We start from the raw sequence: 22,885 nt of genomic DNA, 5'->3' as shown, positions 1-22,885 counted from the left end.
GGACAATGTTGACCACTGTGAGAGGACACTCTGAGTGACTTCGTTCACATCTGAACGACTCAATTCTGCAGAAATGTTGAGAAATCAGTGGAAATGCCTTATAACTTGAGACTACTTGTCTTAATAGCGCCTTGTTTAACCTGATGGACAAAAACATTTGAGAAGAAGCATAAATTAACACAAACAAATGTGTCTGAAGAGAATATCAGCCATTTGAAAGGTGGTAAACCATTTACTATTGGCAGAGCAAAACAAACAAATAAATAAATCCAAATACATACATAGACATGTTTATTGCATTTAAGTAACAGTGAGAATTAGTGCATCTGTGCAAGTGAACTGCACACGTACACAGACTTCATTTTATTCTTGGCATAAGGAAAATGAACTGACACCGGCCAGTAAAATGGAAACTCATATCATAAAAACGGTGACTGTGTTATTCTGTGTTACTGTCAGGGGCAGTGCCTTCCTCGAACATGTCGTAAAGTGCGTTTAGTGCCGTGTGGTCAGGGCCTCTCTTGCTATTAAAGAGAGAGAGAGAAAGAGAGAGAAAACAAAAGTGAAAGAAGGCAGTTAGTAATAAATGAAACTTTATACAGTAAAAGCTATGTTGTTATGGTCCTGTGCAAAAGCCAGAGACCACCATTCATTTGATTAATTTCCAGTAAAAACAGCCATCAAGTACGAGTTATTCATTATTCAGGAGATATTTATGAGGACATTTGATATAAGATAATCCATTTGCACTAAGAGGGGGAAAGTCAAAGGAAAATATGTGAACAGGGGCTTCCAAAACTGCCCCCATCAGATAAGCAGCACTTAAAGCTTTCATCTCTGAGAGAGAGGAGAAAATCAAGCTGCTTCAGATCTGAAAACATCCACAGGTGTTTCTGTCCATCCTTCCACTGTGAGAAGACGACTCAGCGCTGTGGGTCTGAAAGGATGTGTAGCTGTTCAAGAAGAACCTCACTGAGAAAAGGAGACGGACACATCAAACAAAGAAGCTGAACAATGGACTGACCACCCCAGGGTCCAGACCTCAACACCATTGAATGTGTTTGATTATTTGGATGGTGAGAAGCAGAAAATACTAAACCAACTTCTAAGACTGAACTTTGGAGCTGTGGAAGAATATCCCTGCGGATTTGATTGAGAAACTGAAAGTGAGTCTCCTGAAACGAGTGGACGCCGTAATAAAGAGTGACACACTGAAAAAATGTGACATTATGTTTAGTTGTTGAGTATTTTCTGTTAAATACAATTTTCTGTTTTTTTTCCTGACACTGAAAATGAATTATTTCTACTTAATGGCTAGTTTGACTGGAAGTTAAATAAAGGGTGGTCTCTGATGTAAGAAAGTGAGGGAGTGTGTTTGAGTGTTTGTGCGTTTCATCGTTGCTGAGTTTGTACACAGGTGTGTGTGGTGTGTGTCTACCTCCATCTTGCTGTGTATCCATGTTAGCAGGCTGTGTACGTTGCTGTAAACGCCAGGACTGTTCTTTCGGCCACATCCCACACCCCAGCTGGTCACTCCAGTGAGATACCAGCGCCCATCTGTCTCTTGACACACCAGTGGACCACCACTGTCCCCCTGCAGAACGAGAGAGAGTGTTTATTAAACTGATTCTCATAAAAAGTACAGAAAAAAATCCAGGGCTGATCGATTTGGGCAAAATATCTAATTGCGATTTTTCAGACCAATATTGTCCGCGATTTATTTTCTACAAAGTCGGTCCAGGCCTGATATTTTGGCCAAGAATACCAGAAAACCCACATTTTCTGGCTTGAAGCTTGAACGCTGAAAGTAGTTTACCAGACTGCTGGTTAGTTGTGCGTCCTCTGATCCTGTTTCCTGGCTGTAGATGAGGATGAGGGGAATGTTTTTACTCTGAAAGGTCTCAGAGTCAAGACTAGCTGTTCTGAGGTTATAAGCAATCATTGAAAGCATGCTTTTCACTGAACCGCTGAGCTCCAAAGCACAGCAGCATTTATTAGTGGTTTGAAATTAAACTTAACATAAAATAAGGAGAAGCAGGGGAGCTGTGGGTGGATAAAGCGGAGAGTTTTCTTAACACACTTTTTGCATTTATTCTCTCCTGCTCTTGTTCTCTCTCAACCCTGGACTCTGCACCCCCCCCCCAAACATTACAGCCTCGAACCCAACAATAGTTCACTATTATTGAACATATTTCGGTTCAGTCTGTTCTGGTTGTATTTATCACTGCTTAAAATGAGCTGCTTCTACCCCTGACTGGACGCGTTATCCACCTGGAAGTATAGCCAACGTTCATGTTTACAAACGTTCTGATTTGGTCTATGGAAACTTACTGAGTCAGAACTGTAGAAGCCAGCAGTCCAACCTGTCTACAAACTACCTCCTCGAAAGTTATTAGACAAAAACGGTTATGAATGTGCTCCTGATGTCTGAAAAACTGTTTTACAATAGTTTTGAGGTACAATTTTGGCCTCAAACTTATTTGTAAGGTTTTTAAAAACAACTTAAAATCAATTTATAACAGTTTTTTTTTATATTTACTATTTTACTTTTATCAGCATTACATATAAAAACTCATTTAGGTTCACTGTTGGTTTTGGATAGCAAATAAAATGGCAATATTTATGTTGCAGACATTGCAATCTCTGGTTCCTATCACCAGGGAACAGAGAACGGAACCAGAGTCCACTGTGAGTCAGTAAGTTCTCCACAATGAATCATTTCACATCAAACCACTGTGAATGATTTAACCACCGAATTATGCAGAAATTGTGATAATTCAGTGGAATTCCACTTTAACAATACGGTTGGAGGCAAGTGTTTGATTATTTAGGCATGCAGACTGTATGATGCTAATTGGATGCTAACAATGCCTCCGTTACTTGTTAGCTCTATAAATCTTCTCACTCCATTGCGAAAACTGCACATCAGACATGCTCAGCTGACAGACTACATTTGGTGTAAAGGAGGAAAATTGTGTGAATTTGATGCTTCAGCTGAACCTCAAATTCAACAAGCTTAAACAGTGTATCTGTGCAATAGAACGTAAATACAGTAACTGAATACTGTCGTGTCAATAAAGCTACTTTAGCTGGAGAATAATCAAGATGTCACCAGTGCAAACAGATGTCATGGTATAGTGTGTTACTCCCAGATGTGGTCTGCAGATGTCAGAGTGCAATTCACTTTATGATCCACAAGATGGCAGAAACTGTACAGATGTGTGAGCAGCTTTTTCGCCCAATGCTGTTAACATATGTGCCTTTCTTAGAAGGTCATAGTTTCAAGACAACAAATAACACGAACGTGATGTAAGCTAAAAATATCTGGCCAAGAGTGGCTATATGATCAGAAACTGACCAATAACGAAGGACAAGAGTAGCGGTGCACAACTCTGATCCTGGAGGGCCCGTGTCCAGCACAGTTTAGTAGTTCCCCCATTCAGACACCTGAGAATTAATGATGAGTTGAATCAGGTGTGTTTAAGCCGGTAATTCATCAAACTGTGCTGGACATTTTGTGCTGGACGAGTTGTGCACCCCTGGACTAGGGGGTGGCTAACACAAACAGTGCTTCAACAGATAGACTACAGTCTCTAAGACCCCGTCTACCCCTGAATTTACACTTGGTAATCCAATGCGTCTCTGGTTAGTCTGCTATGTGGCATGTAATATGCAAATCAGCTTATATGCAACAACCAATCGGCTGTGATATTCTTTGTTTTTTTGTTCTATTTCAAAGGCGGTTTTTGTATCGAAAATCAAAATTTTTCTTGCCGTTAATGATGTCCAGCGGCACAGTGGGCAGCACTCACAGCAAGAAGGGCCTGGGTTCTATTCCAGGCTGAGTGACCAGGGTCCTTTCTGCGTGGAGTTTGCATGTTCTCCCCGTGTTGTTTCCTCCCACAGTCCAAAGACATGCAGTCAGGCCAGTTGGAGATGTTAAATTGCCCCTAGGTGTGAGTGAATGTATATGTCTGTCTGTGTACTCTGTGATGGACTGGTGACCTGTCCAGGGTGTTTCCTGCCTTCCATCCAATGAGTGCTGGGATAGGCTCCAGCTCCCCCGTGACCCAGAAGGATAAGCGGCTCAGAAAATGCGTGTGTATGTGTATGATTATTTCCTTACACAGCAATGTTTACTAAAAGATGGATGCTACGTATAATTAACCTTATGTATTAGTCGTTATGATAAAACAACATATTGTAGCAGGACAGTGAATAATGAGGAGATGAAGTAAAGACCAGCTAAACTTTATTTTACGCAGCTCAGGACGCTACTGAATTAAACTCAGAGGGGAAATTCGCGTCAGGAGCTGAACTGAAGGGGCAGCGATGCCTCTGTTTTGTGGTCGCGGTCCAGTGAGCGAGGTCTTCCCCATACGTAGAACAGAGGGGGGAGGAGTCACAGTATTGGGAGGGGTTTTGGTTCTTAAATGTAGCTTGGAGAGACTTTTACACTTGTATAACGTGGCTAAAATATATAACGTATAATATATAACTTGTATAACGTGGCAATGTGTTACCTGGCAGGAGTCACTCCCCCCGTTTAGATCTCCCGCACACAGCATGTTCTGCGTGATCCGCCCGTTATAGACCTCAGCACTGTTACACACTGACGAGTCGATTATATCCACTGCCACCTCCATCAGCTTACTGGAGCCAAAGCCTGGACGCACCCAAACACACACAAATACACACACACGCACACTGAAATCTCCAGCAGGCGTCAGAGGCACGGCTCACACCTGATATTAACAGAATGTGGCAAGGGCACAATACACATTTACTACTGTCAATGTGTTCTCAGACAAAAAAGTGTCCCGCAAGTCCTTGTTTGTTGACATGTACAAACTGTTTAGTAGGGCTGGCCTGAACAGCATCTCACAGGCTTCGAATAGACATTGCCATTTCCAAACATTCTCATAATCACCCTTAAAAAACAATATTCACCTTTTAAGTTTATTTACACACACACACACACACACACACACCGACTGGCCACTCATTAAGTACACCTTCTTGTTTCTACACTCATTGTCCATTTTATCAGCTCCACTTAGGAGCACTTTGTAGTTCTACAGTTACAGACTGTAGTCCATCTGTTTCTCTGCATACTTTGTTAGCCCCCTTTTACCCTGTTCTTCAGTGGTCAGGACCTCCATGGACCCTCACACAGCAAGTACTATTTGGGTGGTGGATCATTCTCAGCACTGCAGTAACACTAATGTGGTGGTGGTGTGTTAGTGTGTGTTGTGCTGGTCTGAGTGGATCAGACACAGCAGTGCTGCTGGAGTTTTTAAACACCTCAGTGTCACTGCTGGACTGAGAACAGCCCACCAACCAAAAATATCCAGCCAACAGCGTCCTGTGGGCAGCGTCCTGTGACCACTGATGAAGGACTAGAGGATGACCAACACAAACTGTGCAGCAGCAGATGAGCTATCGTCTCTGACTTTACATCTACAAGGTGGACTGACAAGGTAGGAGTGTCTAATAGAGTGGACAGTGAGTGGACACAGTGTTTAAAAACCCCAGCAGATTGTAATTGTAGAACTACAAAGTGCACTTAAATGGCAAGTGGAGCTGATAAAAAGGACAATAAGTGTAGAAACAAGGAGGTGGTTTTAACCTCTTATTCTCCAGGGTATATTTTGGTTGTTCCATCTGAATTTATATGACCAAATCGTAAGGCAACTTATTCAGTAACTGCATGAAATAAATGTACATGTTTATTTTATTTATGTAAAAGTTCCCCTCAAATTAACAGGACGTGTTTTTTACTATATGCTTACAATTTACTGCTGAAAGATAAAAATCTTAGATGCTCTTTGTATTATTTTATAAAAATTATTATCACTGAAGAGCAGATCACTGAAGAGACGCCGTCTGTTTATAGTTTATAGCCCAGATTTGTGGAAAAATGGGTCGACTTTCAGTAGACAAAAAATGTGAGTTCAGCTTCTTTTATTATAAGGGTTTAAAATGACATCACCCATCTGACTGGAAAGAAGACAGTTACAGCCTCATATGACACCCACCTTTTGATTGTAGCTTATGAAATATGACAGTCATGAAGAATATGACGAAGTGCGTTTTGGAACCACCGGTGGTCTCAAGGAGTTGAAGAAGTGGATATGGATCATTCTACCGCATTGGTACAGAGTTCAAAACACACTTTGGACTTTTAATTGACTTGGAATTTAGACTAAAATCCTTTTGTATTAAGTGACTCTATTCCTTAATCATGTTTATTATGTTATGAATATGTTTACTACCGAAACTTTACGAAATGTTTTAGTAGTGACTGTTTCTTTGGTGACAATTTTAGCTCATTTTGAGTATAACTCAAAAGCACTAGCCAGTACATGAGTCGCAAACACAGCTGAGAACAGCTGCACACACATAAAATCAGAATATTTTTTAATTAAAACACAAAAACGCCCACTTAATTGTAGAAAATGTGTTTTGGTAGTGACAATTCTTAATGTTCCACACTGATTTTCAGACTTTGGGACACATTTACTTAAACAATGGGATCTAACTGCTCACTATGTGGCCATGAGGGACAGGGACGCAGCCTCACTTCCTGATCTAAAATGAAGGGACACGCCTACAGACTGAAATTGTGTTTCGGTACTGAAATGAAAACATAGGACAGCATTTTTTAGCACATTTTTACCGCATAAAAATCTAAAACTTCACCTTAAAAAGTTTTTAAAAATGTATTGTTTTCACAAGTGTAAATTTAGGGGTTAGTGTTTGCGACAGACGCCTCCCGATAGAAAGTACCCTATAAATGTTGATTTTGACACACCTGCTCCTTCATACGTGGCACCAAAGCCTGACGTCCAGCATTGTGTATCTGCAGAGACGGTCTGGTCAAATGCAGGAAGACACACAGGCTGGACTGTACCTACAACAGCATTGCACACACAGTGAGCATTTTCCTACACATATAAATCACAACCAAAGTTGTTTGTATTATGAGACCATAATCAATGAACAGCAATAACAAATGGACATTAATTTGGGTAACACTTTACTGTAGGACAGTAAGGCTACATGGCACCTACATAAGTCCCTTATGACAACTGACACAGATCTACACTATATTGCCAAAAGTATTCACTCACCCATCCAAATCATTGAATTCAGGTGTTCCAATCACTTCCATGGCCACAGGTTTATAAAACCAAGAACCCAGGCCTGCAGACTGCTTCTACAAACATTAGTGAAAGAATGGGTCACTTTCCAGCGTGGTACCATGATAGGATGCCACCTGTGCAACAAGTCCAGTCATGAAATTTCCTCACTACTAAATATTCCACAGTCAACTATCAGTGGTATTATAACAACGTGGAAGCAATTGGGAACGACAGCAACTCAGCCACGAAGTGGTCGGCCACGTAAAATGACAGCGTGGGGTCAGCAGATGCTGAGGCGCATAGTGCGCAGAGGTCACCAACTTTCTGCAGTCAATCGCTACAGACCTCCAAACTTCATGAGGCCTTCAGATTAGCTCAAGAACAGCGTAGAGAGCTTCATGGAATGCGTTTCCATGGCTGAGCAGCTGCATGTCGAATGCAGTGGTGTAAAGCGCCACCACTGGACTCTAGAGCAGTGGAGACGTGTTCTCTGGAGTGACCAATCACACTTCTCCATCTGGAAATCCGATGGACGAGTCTGGGTTTGGTGGTTGCCAGGAGAACGGTACTTGTCTGACTGCATTGTGCCAAGTGTAAAGTTTGGTGGAGGGGGATTATGGTGTGGGGTTGTTCTTCAGGAGTTGGGCTCGGCCCCTGAGTTCCAGTGAAAGGAACTCTTAATGCTTCTGCAGACCAAGAGAGTTTGGACAATTTCATGCTCCAAACTTTGTGGGAACAGTTTGGGGACGGCCCCTTCCTGTTCCAACATGACTGCGCACCAGCGCACAAAGCAAGATCCATAAAGACATGGATGAGCGAGTTTGATGCAGAAGAACTTGACTGGCCTGCACAGAGTCCTGACCTCAACCCGATAGAACACCTTTGGGATGAATTAGAGCGGAGACTGTGAGCCAGGCCTTCTCATCCAACATCAGTGTCTGACCTCACAAATGCGCTTCTGGAAGAATTGTCAAAAATTCCCATAAACACACTCCTAAACCTTGTGGACAGCCTTCCCAGAAGAGTTGAAGCTGTTATAGCTGCAAAGTGTGGGCCGACATCTTATTAAACCCTATGGATTAAGAATGGGATGTCATGCGTGTGAAGGCAGATGAGCGAATACTTTTGGCAATATTGTGTACATAAACATTTATAAGCACTGATTCCAACAGGTGTCATTTGTCATAAAGGTTGGATTTGCCAGCTTTGTTGTCAAGTTGACAGAACATCTATGTTGTCACACTTTCTAGGGTGAAATGATATAAACTATATAGCTCAGTGTATGTCACACATAGCTTGCTATGCATTTTCAGCATTACGTGACACTGTAGCTTAGTGATATAAATGTCAGTCGTAATAACTTCCGATATCATTTCACCCAAAAAGTGTCATGACAACCCAGTGTCTGAAAGAATTTGTATCACCTGCACAGGTGTTATATCAGCTCGACATCAAAGTTGACAAGAGCAGCGTTTATGACAGACAATGCTGGAACAAGCCTTTTTATATGAGTTGTCATGGTGATCCTATGTAGGCATCATGTAACCTTATAAACATGCCCTACAGAAAAGCTTTACCTCTATGTGTAACGTGTGTAATGGTTAATTCCAGTGGTGTTTAAGCGTGTAAGGGTGTTTGTGTGTGAGTGGACTGACTGGACAGGTTGGCGGGCTGGCTGAGTTTGAGGATGGCGATGTCGTAGTCGTTGGTTTGGGAGTTGTACAGTTCATGCAGTGTGATCTGCTCTACGGAGTACGGCAGGGGCAGCAGGTACTGAGACACCACACCCAAATACACTTGCCAGTTACTAGGCAATTGCCTAGAGGCGGAGTCTCTGAAGAGGCAATAGAATAACAGTGAACATCCGTCTATTTAACCGTCCATTCAACCATGTATAGATCCATTCTTTCAGTCTTGAGACCTGCTAATAAAATTCATTAATGATAATCAAATGAGGTCCTTTATTTTTTAATTAACCATAAGATCAGGGCTACATCACGCCATTCAACTGCTGTAATGAGCTCAGTCTAATCGATGCTCTATACCCTGTGGCTCACCTGTCTTTTCATCTGTCCACTCATCCATCCATCCATCCATCCATCTACTCTCTATACCTTAACATCATCTATTTTCCAACTGTTTATTCATCCTGCCTTATCCATCTACTCATTCATATATCCACCCATTCATCCCTCTATCCATCCACTCATCAATCCACTCCCTATAGCACACTTGTGCATTCATTCATTCATTCATTCATTCATTCATCAGTCCAGTCATCCATCCATCTAGTCATCCCTTTATCCATCCAATCATCCATCCATTCATCAACTCATTATTTCTTCCTTCCATAGATCCATCCATCCATCCATCTACTCTCTATACCTTATCCATCCATTCATGCCGTCATCTATTTTCCAACGGTCTATTCATTTGTGAGTTCACTCTCTGTGCCTTATCCATCTACTCATTCATCTATCCACCCTATTCATCCCTCTATCCATCCACTCATCAATCCACCCCTATAGCTCACCTGTGCATTTATTAATTCATCAGTCCAGTCATCCATCCATCTAGTCATCCTTTTATCCGTCCAATCATCCATCCCTTTATCAACTCATTATTTCTTCCATCCATCCCTCCATCCATCCTCTATCTATCCACAGATCCATCTATCCATTCATCAGTTCACACTTTTGTCCATCAACTCATCCATCCATCCATCTACTCTCTATACCTTATCCATCCACTCATGCACTCATCTATTTTCCAACGTCTATTCATTTGTGAGTTCACTCTCTGTGCCTTATGCATCTACTCATTCATCTATCCACCCTATTCATCCCTCTATCAACACCTATAGCTCAACTGTCCTTCATTCATTCATTCATTCATTCATTCATTCATTCATTCATCAGTCCAATCATCCATCCATCTAGTCATCTCTTTATCCATCCAATCATCCATCCATTTATCAACTCATTATTTCTTCCATCCATCCATCCAGCAATTCATACTTTTGTCCATCCATCCATCTACTCTATATACCTTATACATCTATCCATGCACTCATCTATTTTCCAACTGTCTACTCATTTATCAGTTCACTCTCTGTGCCTTATCCATCCACTCATTCATCTATCCACCCACTCATCTGTCCACCTGACAGGGCAAGTGAGCTCTATAGCTTACCTGTTTATTCATTCATTGATTCATCCATCCATCTAGTCATCCCTTTATCCATCCATCCATCCATCCATCCATCCACTGTTGTGCCTCATCCATCCTCCACCTGCCCATCCACCTATCTGTCCACTCATCTGTTCATTGTTTTCTCCCTTCATCCATAAAATCATTCATCTGTCCAGTCATCCATCCATCTATCTATCCAACCATCCAACAATACATCCCTCTATCCACAGCTGATCCATATATCCATCTTGTTTATTAAGCCGTTCATCCATTCAGACTTCTACCAGTCGATCCATCCATCCATCTGTCTACCCTTTGTGGCTTATCAATCCTCCACCTGTCCATCTATCAATCCCTCACCCATGCAACTCTCCATGCAACTCTGTCCATCTGTTTATCTGTCTGTTTACTCATTCATCTATCCATGCATCTATCTACTGATATCCATCACTTCATTTTATCAATCTATTATTGTGTCCATTCATTAATCTTCCCATCCAAATATCCGTTATCTGTGCATCCATTCATTCATCCATCAGTTCATTCCTCTGTCCAACCACTCATCCTAATACATCCAACTCACTCGTCCATTTCACACATCCAGCCATCCTCTCTTTGTGTGGCTCATACTTGGGGAAACAGTGTGCAGCGGTCAGTATGAAGTCCTGGGCCACCAGAGAGCCTCCGCAGGTGTGAGATCCCAAGAAGTGCAGGCTGGCCTGCCACGGCCACTGACCCAGTCCTGCCACGTTACCCCCTACGATCCTGGAGGAGGTGTGTGGATACCCACAGTCTGAAGCAAGAAGAAGACGGAAAAGACACTTTAGCAAAGCAGTGTTTTTAAGTGCTGCACACACACGGAGGCTGGTGCAGGTGAAGAACTCACCAGTGCACAGGAGAGATGCTGTCCGCTGACCTGGACACGACGAACTGCAAATACACAAACACTATTAAACTGTTAGCCAAAGTTACAGCAGAATGATTTAAACCAGTGGTCTGCCAGTATTTATACGCAGGCATTAGCTAATCATTCCTGATGAAACTGGTTAAAAAATATATATATATTTGTTCAATTACATTTTTTATAAAAATTAAATAAGCATCATTTATTATTTCAAATAAAAATATGGAACCCAAAACTTTTGGCATCACACTGTGACGTCACTTTATGTACTAGTAGCTAGAAATCAGTCACTAAGTTAATGTGGTCTGTTATTGTTGCTAGTTTTAAATATTCTAACAGACAATATTATTATTCATATAAAAATATGCCCACTAACATAACTGAGTCTAATTTGGCTCCTTGAAAAAAATCAGAGTTTAAAATTTTGATACATGGTGACTTTATATAGTTTCCTGCAGAACAATATTAGTATCACATTCACTGTTTAAAGCTCCAACCAGGACCTTCAGGAACAGCGTCACTGCAGCTGCAGGGTCTCTCAGTGAGCTAACAGAGAGTATCACTACAGTTTAAAGAGGTAAAAAGGTAAAAAACTGGTTTGCCAGTTTCACCACTGCCTTATTCGTACTGGTTTGTACTGGTTTCAGCTTTTTATGTGAAAGATTCTTACGTGACTTTAAGTCTTCCCTGTATGTTGTCTGCGGACTGACCGCTCACAGACAGGAACCAAGATGAGGTTGAGGACAAGGATCCATACTGATAACTCCTGTACAACACAAACATCCAGATTAGAGTCACTGCGCTGTTTTTGGAAAACACACTGCTTTCACGGTTAGTCATCTTAAAGGAATACTCTAGTGTTTATTGTTGGAATAAAAGGTTATTTAAGGCTTATTTACTAAGCAAATAGTTCCGGTCCTAAAGTCCATGGTATGGACACCTATGAGTGCCTCACAACAACTGAATTGTACATCACTGCGCCACGACATGAAAAAACCCTTGTGCTGTTAATGGAATAATCTATGACTCTCTTGCTGCTCGCATGGACCACCGAGTGAATGTTCTTAACTAGAACCAGGCTGGTCAGCTAGCTAACAGGCTAAAAGAGCCAACAGCCCAAACAACTCCATCATTAATCTCACAGATTTGAATTAAAGTCCTTCCAGTATGATTAACTGTAAAACGGCAGTATAAAAGTCTGAAAAATATCACTTACACACTTCAAATGTTTCATTTATTATTAAGTAGTGTCAAACCCAGGCTGAGTCCCAAACGGCTCCGTACTCCCTAAACAGTGTGCTAACTATGAAAGTTGTGAAATTCTAGCCTCTACAGCCAAACAGTGCATCATGTATCGAGGTATTTTGCACTGTTGGGCTGCAGGATCCAGTATTCAAACCCCTACATCGTGCACTATGTAGGGAGCAGGGAGCCATTTAAGATTCAGCCCCAGCGTGAGAAGAGGGACGCTGCTGGATTGGTGCTACATAAGACTCGCGGTGGTGATTTGGTGACCAAAAAGCGCTTATAAAGTGAAAGTCTTTGCATTAAACAGTGCTGTGACATCATATGTTCAGAAAATTCACCAAATGACTGCAATATCATTCAATGGTCCATGGTTGCTTGTCAACGAAACCGTACTCTAAAGGAACGACATTTCTTGGCGGAATACTTGTTTATGTAGACTATTATCAATAATAACCTAAATTTTTTTAGGTTATTATTGATGAAAAGTGAAAAGTTGTGTATTGTGTCACATTTATTGTTCTGAAAACCATCACATCTGTATTAATGCTGTCTTTCACATCAAAATCATTAATCAGAGCCAGGTTGATTTTGTTGATTTTGTTGTAGAATGTCATGATGACAGCCCAGTAAAATTGCACCAAGGTGGTGGAGCACAAAATCTTATACGATAAGCAACACAGTGACTATACAAATGCAAAGGTTAAAGAAAATGTACGGCCTTCTATGGCTGAAAGATTGGAGAATAACAACGCAGCAATTATAGCCATGGTGCAAAATACAGGGGTTCCTGGGGGGTGTCCAGGACCTCCTAATTAACCTCTTGGACCCCCTGAACGCCTTAAAATCTAAATTTTATGGAGTCGCTGAAAATAAACTTACAATGACGTTATGCTGTTCATTAGGATAAAATAGACGCCCAGATACAAAATCTTCTGGGTCACAGGTGGTGCTGGAGCCTATCCCAGCGCTCATCGGGCAGAAGGCAGAAAATACCCTGGACAGATCGCCAGTCCATCACAGGGTACAAATTCAGGGAAAGGTCATTGTTTAACTTGCTTAAACCACAAAATGGCAACATAGGCCTATTCTTGGTGGTCTTAACTAAGCAGAGGTGCACCACTGGTCTGCCTCGGGGGGGCGCTGTACTCAGTTGGTTCTTCATAGTCTAAGAAGTGTGGTCAGGATGCCTCTGAAAAACTTTGCAATATGAATCTGAAACTTGCCCAATTTTCCAAAGGATTGGTGGAAATTATTACTCGTTCCTCAGACTGAAAAGGGTAGAACTGAATCTTAATTAATGTGTGGAAGAGCATATTAGCAAACTAGAAACTGCTGAACAAAACTTTTTTGGCCACTGAAGCTTCTATTAGCGCCACTAGGGTGAGTAAGTTAGCAGCCAGCCTATAGAGTAGCCAGCTAACATGGGACCCCCGAATACCAAGGGGGATTTTACACACTGACTATAGCCAAAGCAGTGACTGTTCATAGCTGTTTTTTACGTAGGCATATCCTTGTCTGTCAAACAGAAGTTCGGGAAGAAAAAGAATGGGTAAAAAAATAAAACAAAAATGAATCAGACGTGATGTGAAGGTTCCACTGTGCGTAGGTCACGTGCACGTCCGAAATGTCAGCTCTGCCTTGTGAATCCGCAGTGCTGTGTGTCAAGCAAACTGCTTGGCTATACGTTTGTGTCTGAGTGTAATAATCTTCCACACACCCTCTGAATCCGATCTGCCGACAGGTTTGGTCAGCCAGGCTCTGGTTCCAGCCCGCAGAGCAGACAGGAAGAAACTGGCTGGAGTTTGAAGTCATGACTTGGAGTTCGTTTCCTGCACCGAACCGCACTGCAGAGACAAGAGGAGAACAGAGGTCATTCGGTGCAATACTACACTCCAGCTCACCTTGCGAATGTCCAGGTTAACCACAAGGAACTTGCAGATAAACAGCTGATGAAAGCACTATTTTAAGTGATTCCTATGGACCGCCCGGATGTTCACGTCAAAATTATGCCACAGGACGTTTACAATAACACTAAGAACATGGTGTGTTTTGTTTTTCTATCAGCATGACTAATGGAACAGGACTACTACTGCTGAGGGGGCTCTGGATTCAGCCAGTACAAAAGACAATTCACTCCACAGTTATTACTTCAGACCATAAAAATGACACTGCAGATTCATACTGGATTAAAATCTCTACAATTATTACTGTCAGACTGTAAAACTACACACACTGCAGATTCATACTGGATTAAAATCGCTCCACAGTTATTAACGTCAGACTGTAAAACTACACACTGCAGATTCATACTGGATTAAAATCACTCCACAATTATTACAGTCAGACTGTAAAACTACACACTGCAGATTCATACTGGATTAAAATCACTCCACAATTATTACTGTCAGACTGTAAAACTACACACACTGCAGATTCATACTGGATTAAAATCAGTCCATAATTATTACTGTCAGACTGTAAAACTACACACTGCAGATTCATACTGGATTAAAATCAGTCCATAATTATTACAGTCAGACTGTAAAACTACACACACTGCAGATTCATACTGGATTAAAATCAGTCCATAATTATTACAGTCAGACTGTAAAAACTACACACACTGGAGATTCATACTGGATTCAAATCGCTCCACAATTATTACAGTCAGACTGTAAAACTACACACACTGCAGATTCATACTGGATTCAAATCGCTCCACAATTATTACCGTCAGACTGTAAAACTACACACACTGCAGATTCATACTGGATTAAAATCACTCCACAATTATTACTGTCAGACTGTAAAACTACACACACTGCAGATTCATACTGGATTAAAATCACTCCACAATTATTACTGTCAGAATACACAAAATGCATATTGTGTGTTTCATTTTGGATTAAAATAAAACTTAAATCAAAATGATTGAAGTGATAAACACACATAAATGCATTGCCATTGTGATGGTCTGAATGGTTGTTCTGTTTCCATTGAGACTGACCGCAATGTGTTTCGTCGCTGCCCCGCGTGCAGTCTCTGTGTCCATCGCAGCCGACAGCTGAGGACGGGCAAGTGTCCGCTTCTGAGCCTTTAGACACCAGCGATGCACTGTAATGCACTAAACAGAGGCCAAAAGCCAGAACACAGTCCTTAAATACCACTCATCGTTCACTGTTGGCTGGTTTCATGTGCAATGAGTCAGAAAGTCAACAATGAGAAGTTATATGAAGAGGCATAAAGGTGAAGAGAGCTTCTCGTACCTCCTAACCAGATGGCTATTCCAATGACTACCAAGATGAGGAGGGAGCCTCCAGAGCCTCCATAGCAGCGAGCTTTCTTGCTTCGTGTCACCACTAGCCTGGCCTGGGGCGAGTCTGCTGAAGGGGGAGGAGTTGTGTTGAGACTTGGAATACTGTTATAAAAACACTTTGTATCTCCAAAATGGATATAATAACTTTATAATTGGAGGAAAAAAAACAGTAGGCCTCATTCACGAATATCTTCCTCAGGTTTTCGTTAAATTCGTTCTTGAGCAAGTTAAGAAAGTCTACGTCAGATTCACGACGTGTTCTTAAACCTCTTCTTTATGCTGTTGACTGGGTGTAGATTCTGTTCTTACTTAAGAACAAATCCCAAATGAGAAAACATTGGTGAGCGTCGGAATCTTCGTGAAACCTGCGTAAGTGGGATTTAAGACAAATTTTCTTCTTAAGAATGGTTGGGGAATGAGGCCCAATGCTCTTCACTTTAATGTAGGTTAATGTATATAATATGATGTTTTAACAACAAGTAATTCTGGATCATTTTTATTGGCCTATTCTTAATACACAGTGTAATATAATAATAACAATATAAAGAACAGGAACACTCTGGAGCTCTTCCAATCCGGACCTTGAATCTAGTATCCAGTCCTGGATTTTGCAGCCACTCACAGGTGTGACACTAGGAGACCAATCAGTTACCTCAATAATTCAATGAACTGCCACTGAATACAAAATACAGGACCAGAAACCTGGTTCAGAGGTTGGACTTGAAGACCTCTGCTCTACAGGAAGATGCTATTGCTGGAGGTATTGAACTCTGGACCTTTAATTCGTTTTGTACAGGATATTATAATCACTATTTGTTGTGACACCAGACGGCCAATCAAGAACAAGAACGGCAGATGGAGGATATTTGATGCACATTGGTCTGAATTTTAATATTAATGTGAAAAGTGTGATGTTTGGAATTTTTAACGAGACTTTTTCCAAAAATGTTTTAGAACTTTATTGGTTCATTGTTTGCGTTGGCAATAGAAGACGTGCTACAAACGGTCACTGAACAATGCGTAATACCTGCAGAAACTGTTTTTAAACAAATATTCTGTGAATTTAAAAGGCTGAGCACAACAGACAGACAGTCACAGGAAAAAAAGTTCCCCTGGACTTTTAATCAATGTCAGTAATTAATTAATGTCAGAAATTAACTAAATTGCATAATATTGTGAGCTGTTGATATATTTGTATTCTGTATTTTGAATTTTTGTACTCTGTTTTTGAAGATGTCTCAGGGTTGAAATAATTTTCCTTAATAAAGTTTGTTACAAGAAGCACAAGGCTAATAAGCTTCATCAACAGTTCAATTATCTACCAGCCATTACAAAATCCAGAATCAGAAACACACATGTTCTATACTGATGGATTTGAGACATCCCAGAAAGCTCTTGGTTGAGGCTTTAAAACCAGTCTTCAGAATATCTCCAGGGAGTTGATGCTGATACTTCCTGGAACCTCCTGGAGCATTCAAGCTGAAATTCCAATGTAATCTTACACTTAGGCCCAATCTTTTCATTTAATTTAATTTTATTTTTATTTTTTATTTACTACATGGAAATGTTTGTCAGAGACTGTGAACTGTGAGCTCCTGTAACCAAAACCAAATTCCCTGTATGTGTAAGCATATCTGGCCAATACAGCTTGATTCTGATTCTGATCCCATTACCACCCCTCACCCCACCACTGAGCCCTACCCCTCCGTTTTGGGTGTTCATGCCTAGGTGTAGGGCGTCCTGATCTTTGTTGAGATAGAGGTGTAGGGTGAAGTGTTTGGGCTACATGACCCTCCAAAAGGAGGTTTTTCAGAGTCGCACTCCAAACAGAGCGTTATAAAAGAAGAGGAAAAGCCGGGAAGATGGCTGCGCAAGCAACCAAACAAACCCACATATATGAGAATTTTCTCTGTTAAATTAATACAAGAACCATCGTATTAACTTTAATGTCATTTCGATGTTTTATAATCCTTTTCTTCATAACAAGCATAAAAAAATAGTATGTTAATGTCGGTAGCTTGCTAGCTACATTTCCTGGTCCAACTTAAATCATCCAGCAGTACTGACGCCTGAAGCGGCAGCATGTAACTGCTGCACCATTTAAGGTGGAACGGGAAAATTCAAACGCGAAGGTGGATGCTGGTGAACTGGTGAATAGCTGACTTCAGCTGAATATCAATGAAGAATTAGAGGTGGGTGGTAATAAATAATTATCATCCCCCTCTTTGAAGGATTATGATTCCCTAAATGTAACTAAAGCCCAGCAGTGAGGAGCTGAACTTTACCCTCCTCTGCTGTCACTGGCAGGGTTGCCTGCAGAGCAGCACTAATAGCCTGATAATGAAGTAATGTTATTTTTTTATTTGAGGGTTGTTTCATTTCATAGAGGAAGATTTCAACCACTACGATTTGTTACTCAGTTCCATGGGGCAAGAGAGACACTCGAAAACAAAGAGTAGGGGTAAAAATAAGAAATGAGACTGGGCCTTAATCTCCATCACCCTGCTCTGCTGGGAAACTGAGGAAAGCTGGAAGACCATTAGTATTAGAAGCTAAATTAGTTCAGTTTTACCTGGCTACACCTTAACACATAATAACAATACTACTATTACTACAATAATAATAATAATAATAATAATAATAATAATAATAATAATAATACATTTCTATTTTTAACACTTGTATCAATGGCAGAGAACAACAAATACAGATCAACAGGAAGACATTAATCAACTTTTTGAGCTCACTAACATAATGAGTTCTGGTCTGCCCCCCCCTAAAAATGATCCATTTATCATCATGTGGTAATGAGCATGTTTTACACTAATATTTCTATTTTCAGGTGTGTATGCATGAGCGCTTATCATCACTATCAGAACAAAACCTCCCTTGGATGTCCATTTCTGTCATTTTTGACGTGAATCGAAAAAAAAACAGCTGCTATTTACGTTATGTGAACAACTGATGATGAATTGACCAATAGAAATTGTCCGAAATTGCTTGGAATAAAATCTCTTTACAGTAAAAGTTGTGAACCTTGTTTCCTCCTCCTGTAAAGTTAACACTTTGGAGATAAGAGCTTTGGTTCTCACGGTGACGATATGTTTATATAGTGTGTCTGTGTGTAGTACCTGGTTGAACTCTGGCTGTAGGAGCTATAACAGGTTGAGGTGTTTGTGGTGCAGGTATTTTGGGCAGAGGGTGGTGGATGTAGTAGGGGATGATGGCCGAAGCACTGGGCAGTGGCTGGATGTCCACATATGAAGGAGGGGGTTCATTCGGCTTCACCACAGAGAAATACGGAGGAGGATTTTCTTCACACTAAAAGGAAAACAAACACATTTTTAGCATGCAGTGTATTCTTGCATGCTCTGTGTCCATCAATACTAAACAACATCATTTAAATGTGATTCTACCCCAATTTCAACTTCAGCACTTGAGAGTATCCTAACAACTCAGTGTCAGTGTGTGGAATAGTGGGTATTGCATGTAATGTTGTATGCAGTAGGTTTCCGTTGTGACACAGGCGTGTATCATATTTCATTAATCCATGATGACGTGTTCCTGTCCTGCCGTTACTGACTTTGGCGTGCGTGTCTGTTGTTACAAGTCCAGTCTTGATTTGGAAATAAACAAACCTGTATCACATTCAATGCGCTGCTTCATCCTGACGGTAATGTGTGTTTACAGTAACACTGTAAAAGGAGTGTTCAGAACGTTTTGTGTTCACACACCCCGGCATAATTACTGATAAAGTTCAGTCTGTCAAATCAGTGACAGCAGTCAAACAGACTAACATTAGACTGTTTATTCTTTTGTAGCTGCTACCATATTAATGACATATATGGTCATATATACATATACTGATATGTGGCTATATGAATACACATATGCATAATATATGGATCATCCATGTATGTCTGATAGGTGGGTGATGAGTGTATATATATATATATATATATATACACACATCTAGCTAGAATTTCCTTTTGTAGACTGTAAGGCCTTTGTCTCCTGAGCGGTAATTACAGTAAAATCAAATCTGTCTTGTTTTCATGTTCATCACTGATGTCGCACTGCTGTAGTAGAGCTGGTCTTGCACTTGGTTTCTGCCTGGAGGTGTAGCGTTGCATTGTTTGTGTGTTTAACATTTACACACCATGAAAACTAATTTGGGTGTGTTTGTGCAGTTAATTTTAAACACTTTACACAGCACAGTATGTAATTTAAAAGCCCTCAACAGCTTAGTGTATTGTTTTAAACGTGTTCAGAATTGTGTTTAAATATGAATTCTAATGTTTTTAAATGTTTACAAAGCAATGTGGAAATAAATTTGCAGCAAACATACAGTACTGAGCATTGTTACCCATCATATCAGACCTCGGAAGTTGTAAGCCAATCATATCAGACCTCATAAATTGTAAGCCAATCGTATCAGACCTCATAACTTGTAAGCCAATCATATCAGACCTCATAAGTTGTAAGGCAATCGTATCAGACCTCATAAGTTGTAAGCCAATCGTATCAGACCTCATACATTGTAAGGCAATTATATCAGACCTCATATGTTGTAAGCCAATCATATCAGACCTCGTAAGTTGTAAGCCAATCATATCAGACCTCGTAAGTTGTAAGCTAATCGAATCAGACCATGTAAGCCAATTGTATCAGACCTTGTAATTTGTAAGCCAATCACATCAGACCTCATATGTTGTAAGCCAATCATATCAGACCTCATATTTTGTGAGCCAATCATATCAGACCTCATATGTTGTAAGCCAATCATATCAGACCTCATATGTTGTAAGCCAATCATATCAGACCTCATATGTTGTAGGCCAATCATATCAGACCTCATATGTTGTAAGCCAATCATATCAGACCTCATATGTTGTAAGCCAATCATATCAGACCTCATATGTTGTGAGCCAATCATATCAGACCTCATATGTTGTAAGCCAATCATATCAGACCTCATATGTTGTAAGCCAATCATATCAGACCTCATATGTTGTAAGCCAATCATATCAGAACTCATATGTTGTAAGCCAATCATATCAGACCTCATATGTTGTAAGCCAATCATATCAGACCTCGTAAGTTGTAAGCCAATCGTATCAGACCATGTAAGCCAATCGTATCAGACCGTGTAAGCCAATCATATTAGACCTTGTAATTTGTAAGCCAATCACATCAGACCTCGTAAACTGTAAGCCAATCATATCAAGTCTGCAAGTTATATGGAAATAGATTTGTGAGAAACATACAGTACTGAGCAAAAGTCAGAGACCAACACATCAGACAGTCAGACAGATGCTACAGTCCTGTTGTCTGACACACAAGATCAGACGAGAAGATTTTTACCAGTTAAAAAAATTATGAATGAATTGATCTCATTATTTTCTTGTAAACCTGAGTGTAATAAAATAATGTAGAACTTTTTTTTTTTTTTGGAACAAATCATAAACATATCTGACTGGCCTTTGATGGAGCTGCCGCCTCTCAATTTCCATGTACAGGTTGAAGAATAGAGGGATATAATGTGTTATGATTAACATTATATGACCTTTTCAGTGACAATACTTTACTGTAAACAAGAATATGTCAAGTCAATATGGCAAACACTGGTGTGCTTGGTTTTATACACCTGTGGCCATGGAAGTGATTGGAACACCTGAATTCAATGATTTGGATGGGTGAGTGAATACTGGCAATATAGTGTGTGTGTGTGTGTGTACATTATATATATATATATATATATATATATATATATATATATATACACACACACACGCACATACAATAGATTTCTCATTATTTCTTTGAGTTCTTGTAAATCTGAGTTTAATAAAATGAATGTATTACTAAATACAGGAAGAGAGGGAGAGAAAGCTGACAGGACTGAATGAGCAGATCTGATGGAGGTTAGTGATCAAGAAGAAAGAGAGGGAGAGTTTTACAAGCTTTCAGTTAAAATTACTGAATTTAATTTAACTTACCTGAGAAAATAATTATCACTATGACCGTGAAAGTCTGTCACCCAGCTTATTAAACATGCCCACAGAGCAAAATCACACAGTTTCTGATTGAGACTGAACTGATCAATAATCTGCATATTTGAATAATATATTTAGCACCTTGCAGCTTATCTAAGAGAGAGGAGAGAGCAGTGCTTGACTTCAGTACCTTTGCTCGACCTGTGCCTGTTGTAAGTGGACAGACACAGTGCTTAAGTCATTCTAGCTCTGCACCAAATACAAGCTACAAAGAGATATAATGTGGGCCAATGTGACCATTTTTGACACATTTTCTGGTTGTTGCTACACTAACAGTTCATGATGAACAGACATTTTGGAGCCATTAAAAAATTCTCTGCCCCCCAGATCCCCTCTAATATAGGCTTAGCCCCCCTATGTTATTTGTCAGTGTATAAACCCTCTGAACAATGTAGGCATTTCACCTGTTTCCAAGAGAACAAGCATCACCAAACAGTAATAACACAATGAAGAGTCAGATCTACCTGCACGTTGGTCTGTGTGTCGTCCATCAGAGACTCTGAAGAACAGAAGCTGAAGTTTGAATCTGCCAAAAGTTAACCGTTCTGTCTCTCTCTGTTACTTTGCAATGTCACCCGTCCCTGTTATCACTACAGCCAACCCAAACTTCCTTAATAACCCTGGTCACCTGGCCTCTATCTGTGCGTCCCTAACCAGTGTGTTCCTTCTCGTCCGACTGGTTTGACAGCCACCACTTAGCGACTAAATTTGCTTCATAGTGCAAAAACAAAAGATCATGTGCTCATCTCTGCTCGTATTCAGTGAAAGGTGATATTTTTGGGTGCATTGCCTTCCTTTCAAACACACAAGCAAGCACACCTACCAGTGTGATCTTTTATCCTGAGTAGTTTTTCTGATGTCAGGTCAGTTTTGTGGCATCTACTGGCTAAAAAAGGTCATTCCATACCATCTCACCTAGCCTTCTACATTCTTGTCATGGATCTTCAAAAATTTCTTGTGAAAACTTCTATTAGATCCACGTAACCTTGCAAAATCCTAGTACTTCTTTAGTTATTAATTTTTG

General features: G+C 40.4%; 1 protein-coding gene across 1 annotated transcript; it reads right to left on the bottom strand.

The window, feature by feature from the left end:
- Positions 1–444: 444 nt before the first annotated feature.
- On the bottom strand, positions 445–22,520 carry tmprss13b (transmembrane serine protease 13b). The gene is made up of 13 exons (XM_036580947.1): positions 22,326–22,520; positions 18,937–19,126; positions 15,756–15,872; positions 15,497–15,613; positions 14,207–14,333; positions 11,912–12,007; positions 11,224–11,267; positions 10,968–11,130; positions 8,801–8,979; positions 6,815–6,913; positions 4,524–4,666; positions 1,439–1,594; positions 445–524 (listed from the first exon to the last, which is right to left on the bottom strand). The coding sequence occupies exons 1-13, from the start codon at positions 22,350–22,352 to the stop codon at positions 510–512; spliced, it is 1,473 nt and encodes a 490-aa protein (XP_036436840.1). The 5' UTR covers positions 22,353–22,520; the 3' UTR covers positions 445–509.
- Positions 22,521–22,885: the final 365 nt, after the last annotated feature.

The sequence above is a fragment of the Colossoma macropomum genome, unplaced genomic scaffold, assembly GCF_904425465.1.
Source record: "Colossoma macropomum unplaced genomic scaffold, Colossoma_macropomum, whole genome shotgun sequence".
Taxonomy (NCBI): Eukaryota; Metazoa; Chordata; class Actinopteri; order Characiformes; family Serrasalmidae; genus Colossoma; species Colossoma macropomum.
The sequence above is the reverse complement of the archived record's forward strand: the minus strand, read 5'-3'. Positions and strand labels throughout refer to the sequence as shown.

Bases quoted from the DNA above. Each gene is read 5' to 3' on its own strand.
- tmprss13b (XM_036580947.1), bottom strand. From the start codon at position 22,352: ATGGACGACACACAGACCAACGTGCAG. The intron at 15,873-18,936 runs GTACTACACACA...CTCCCCCTTCAG, and splicing joins TACAGCCAGAGTTCAACCAG to CAGACTCGCCCCAGGCCAGG. The intron at 6,914-8,800 runs GTCAGTCCACTC...ATGCTGTTGTAG, and splicing joins CCAGCCCGCCAACCTGTCCA to GTACAGTCCAGCCTGTGTGT.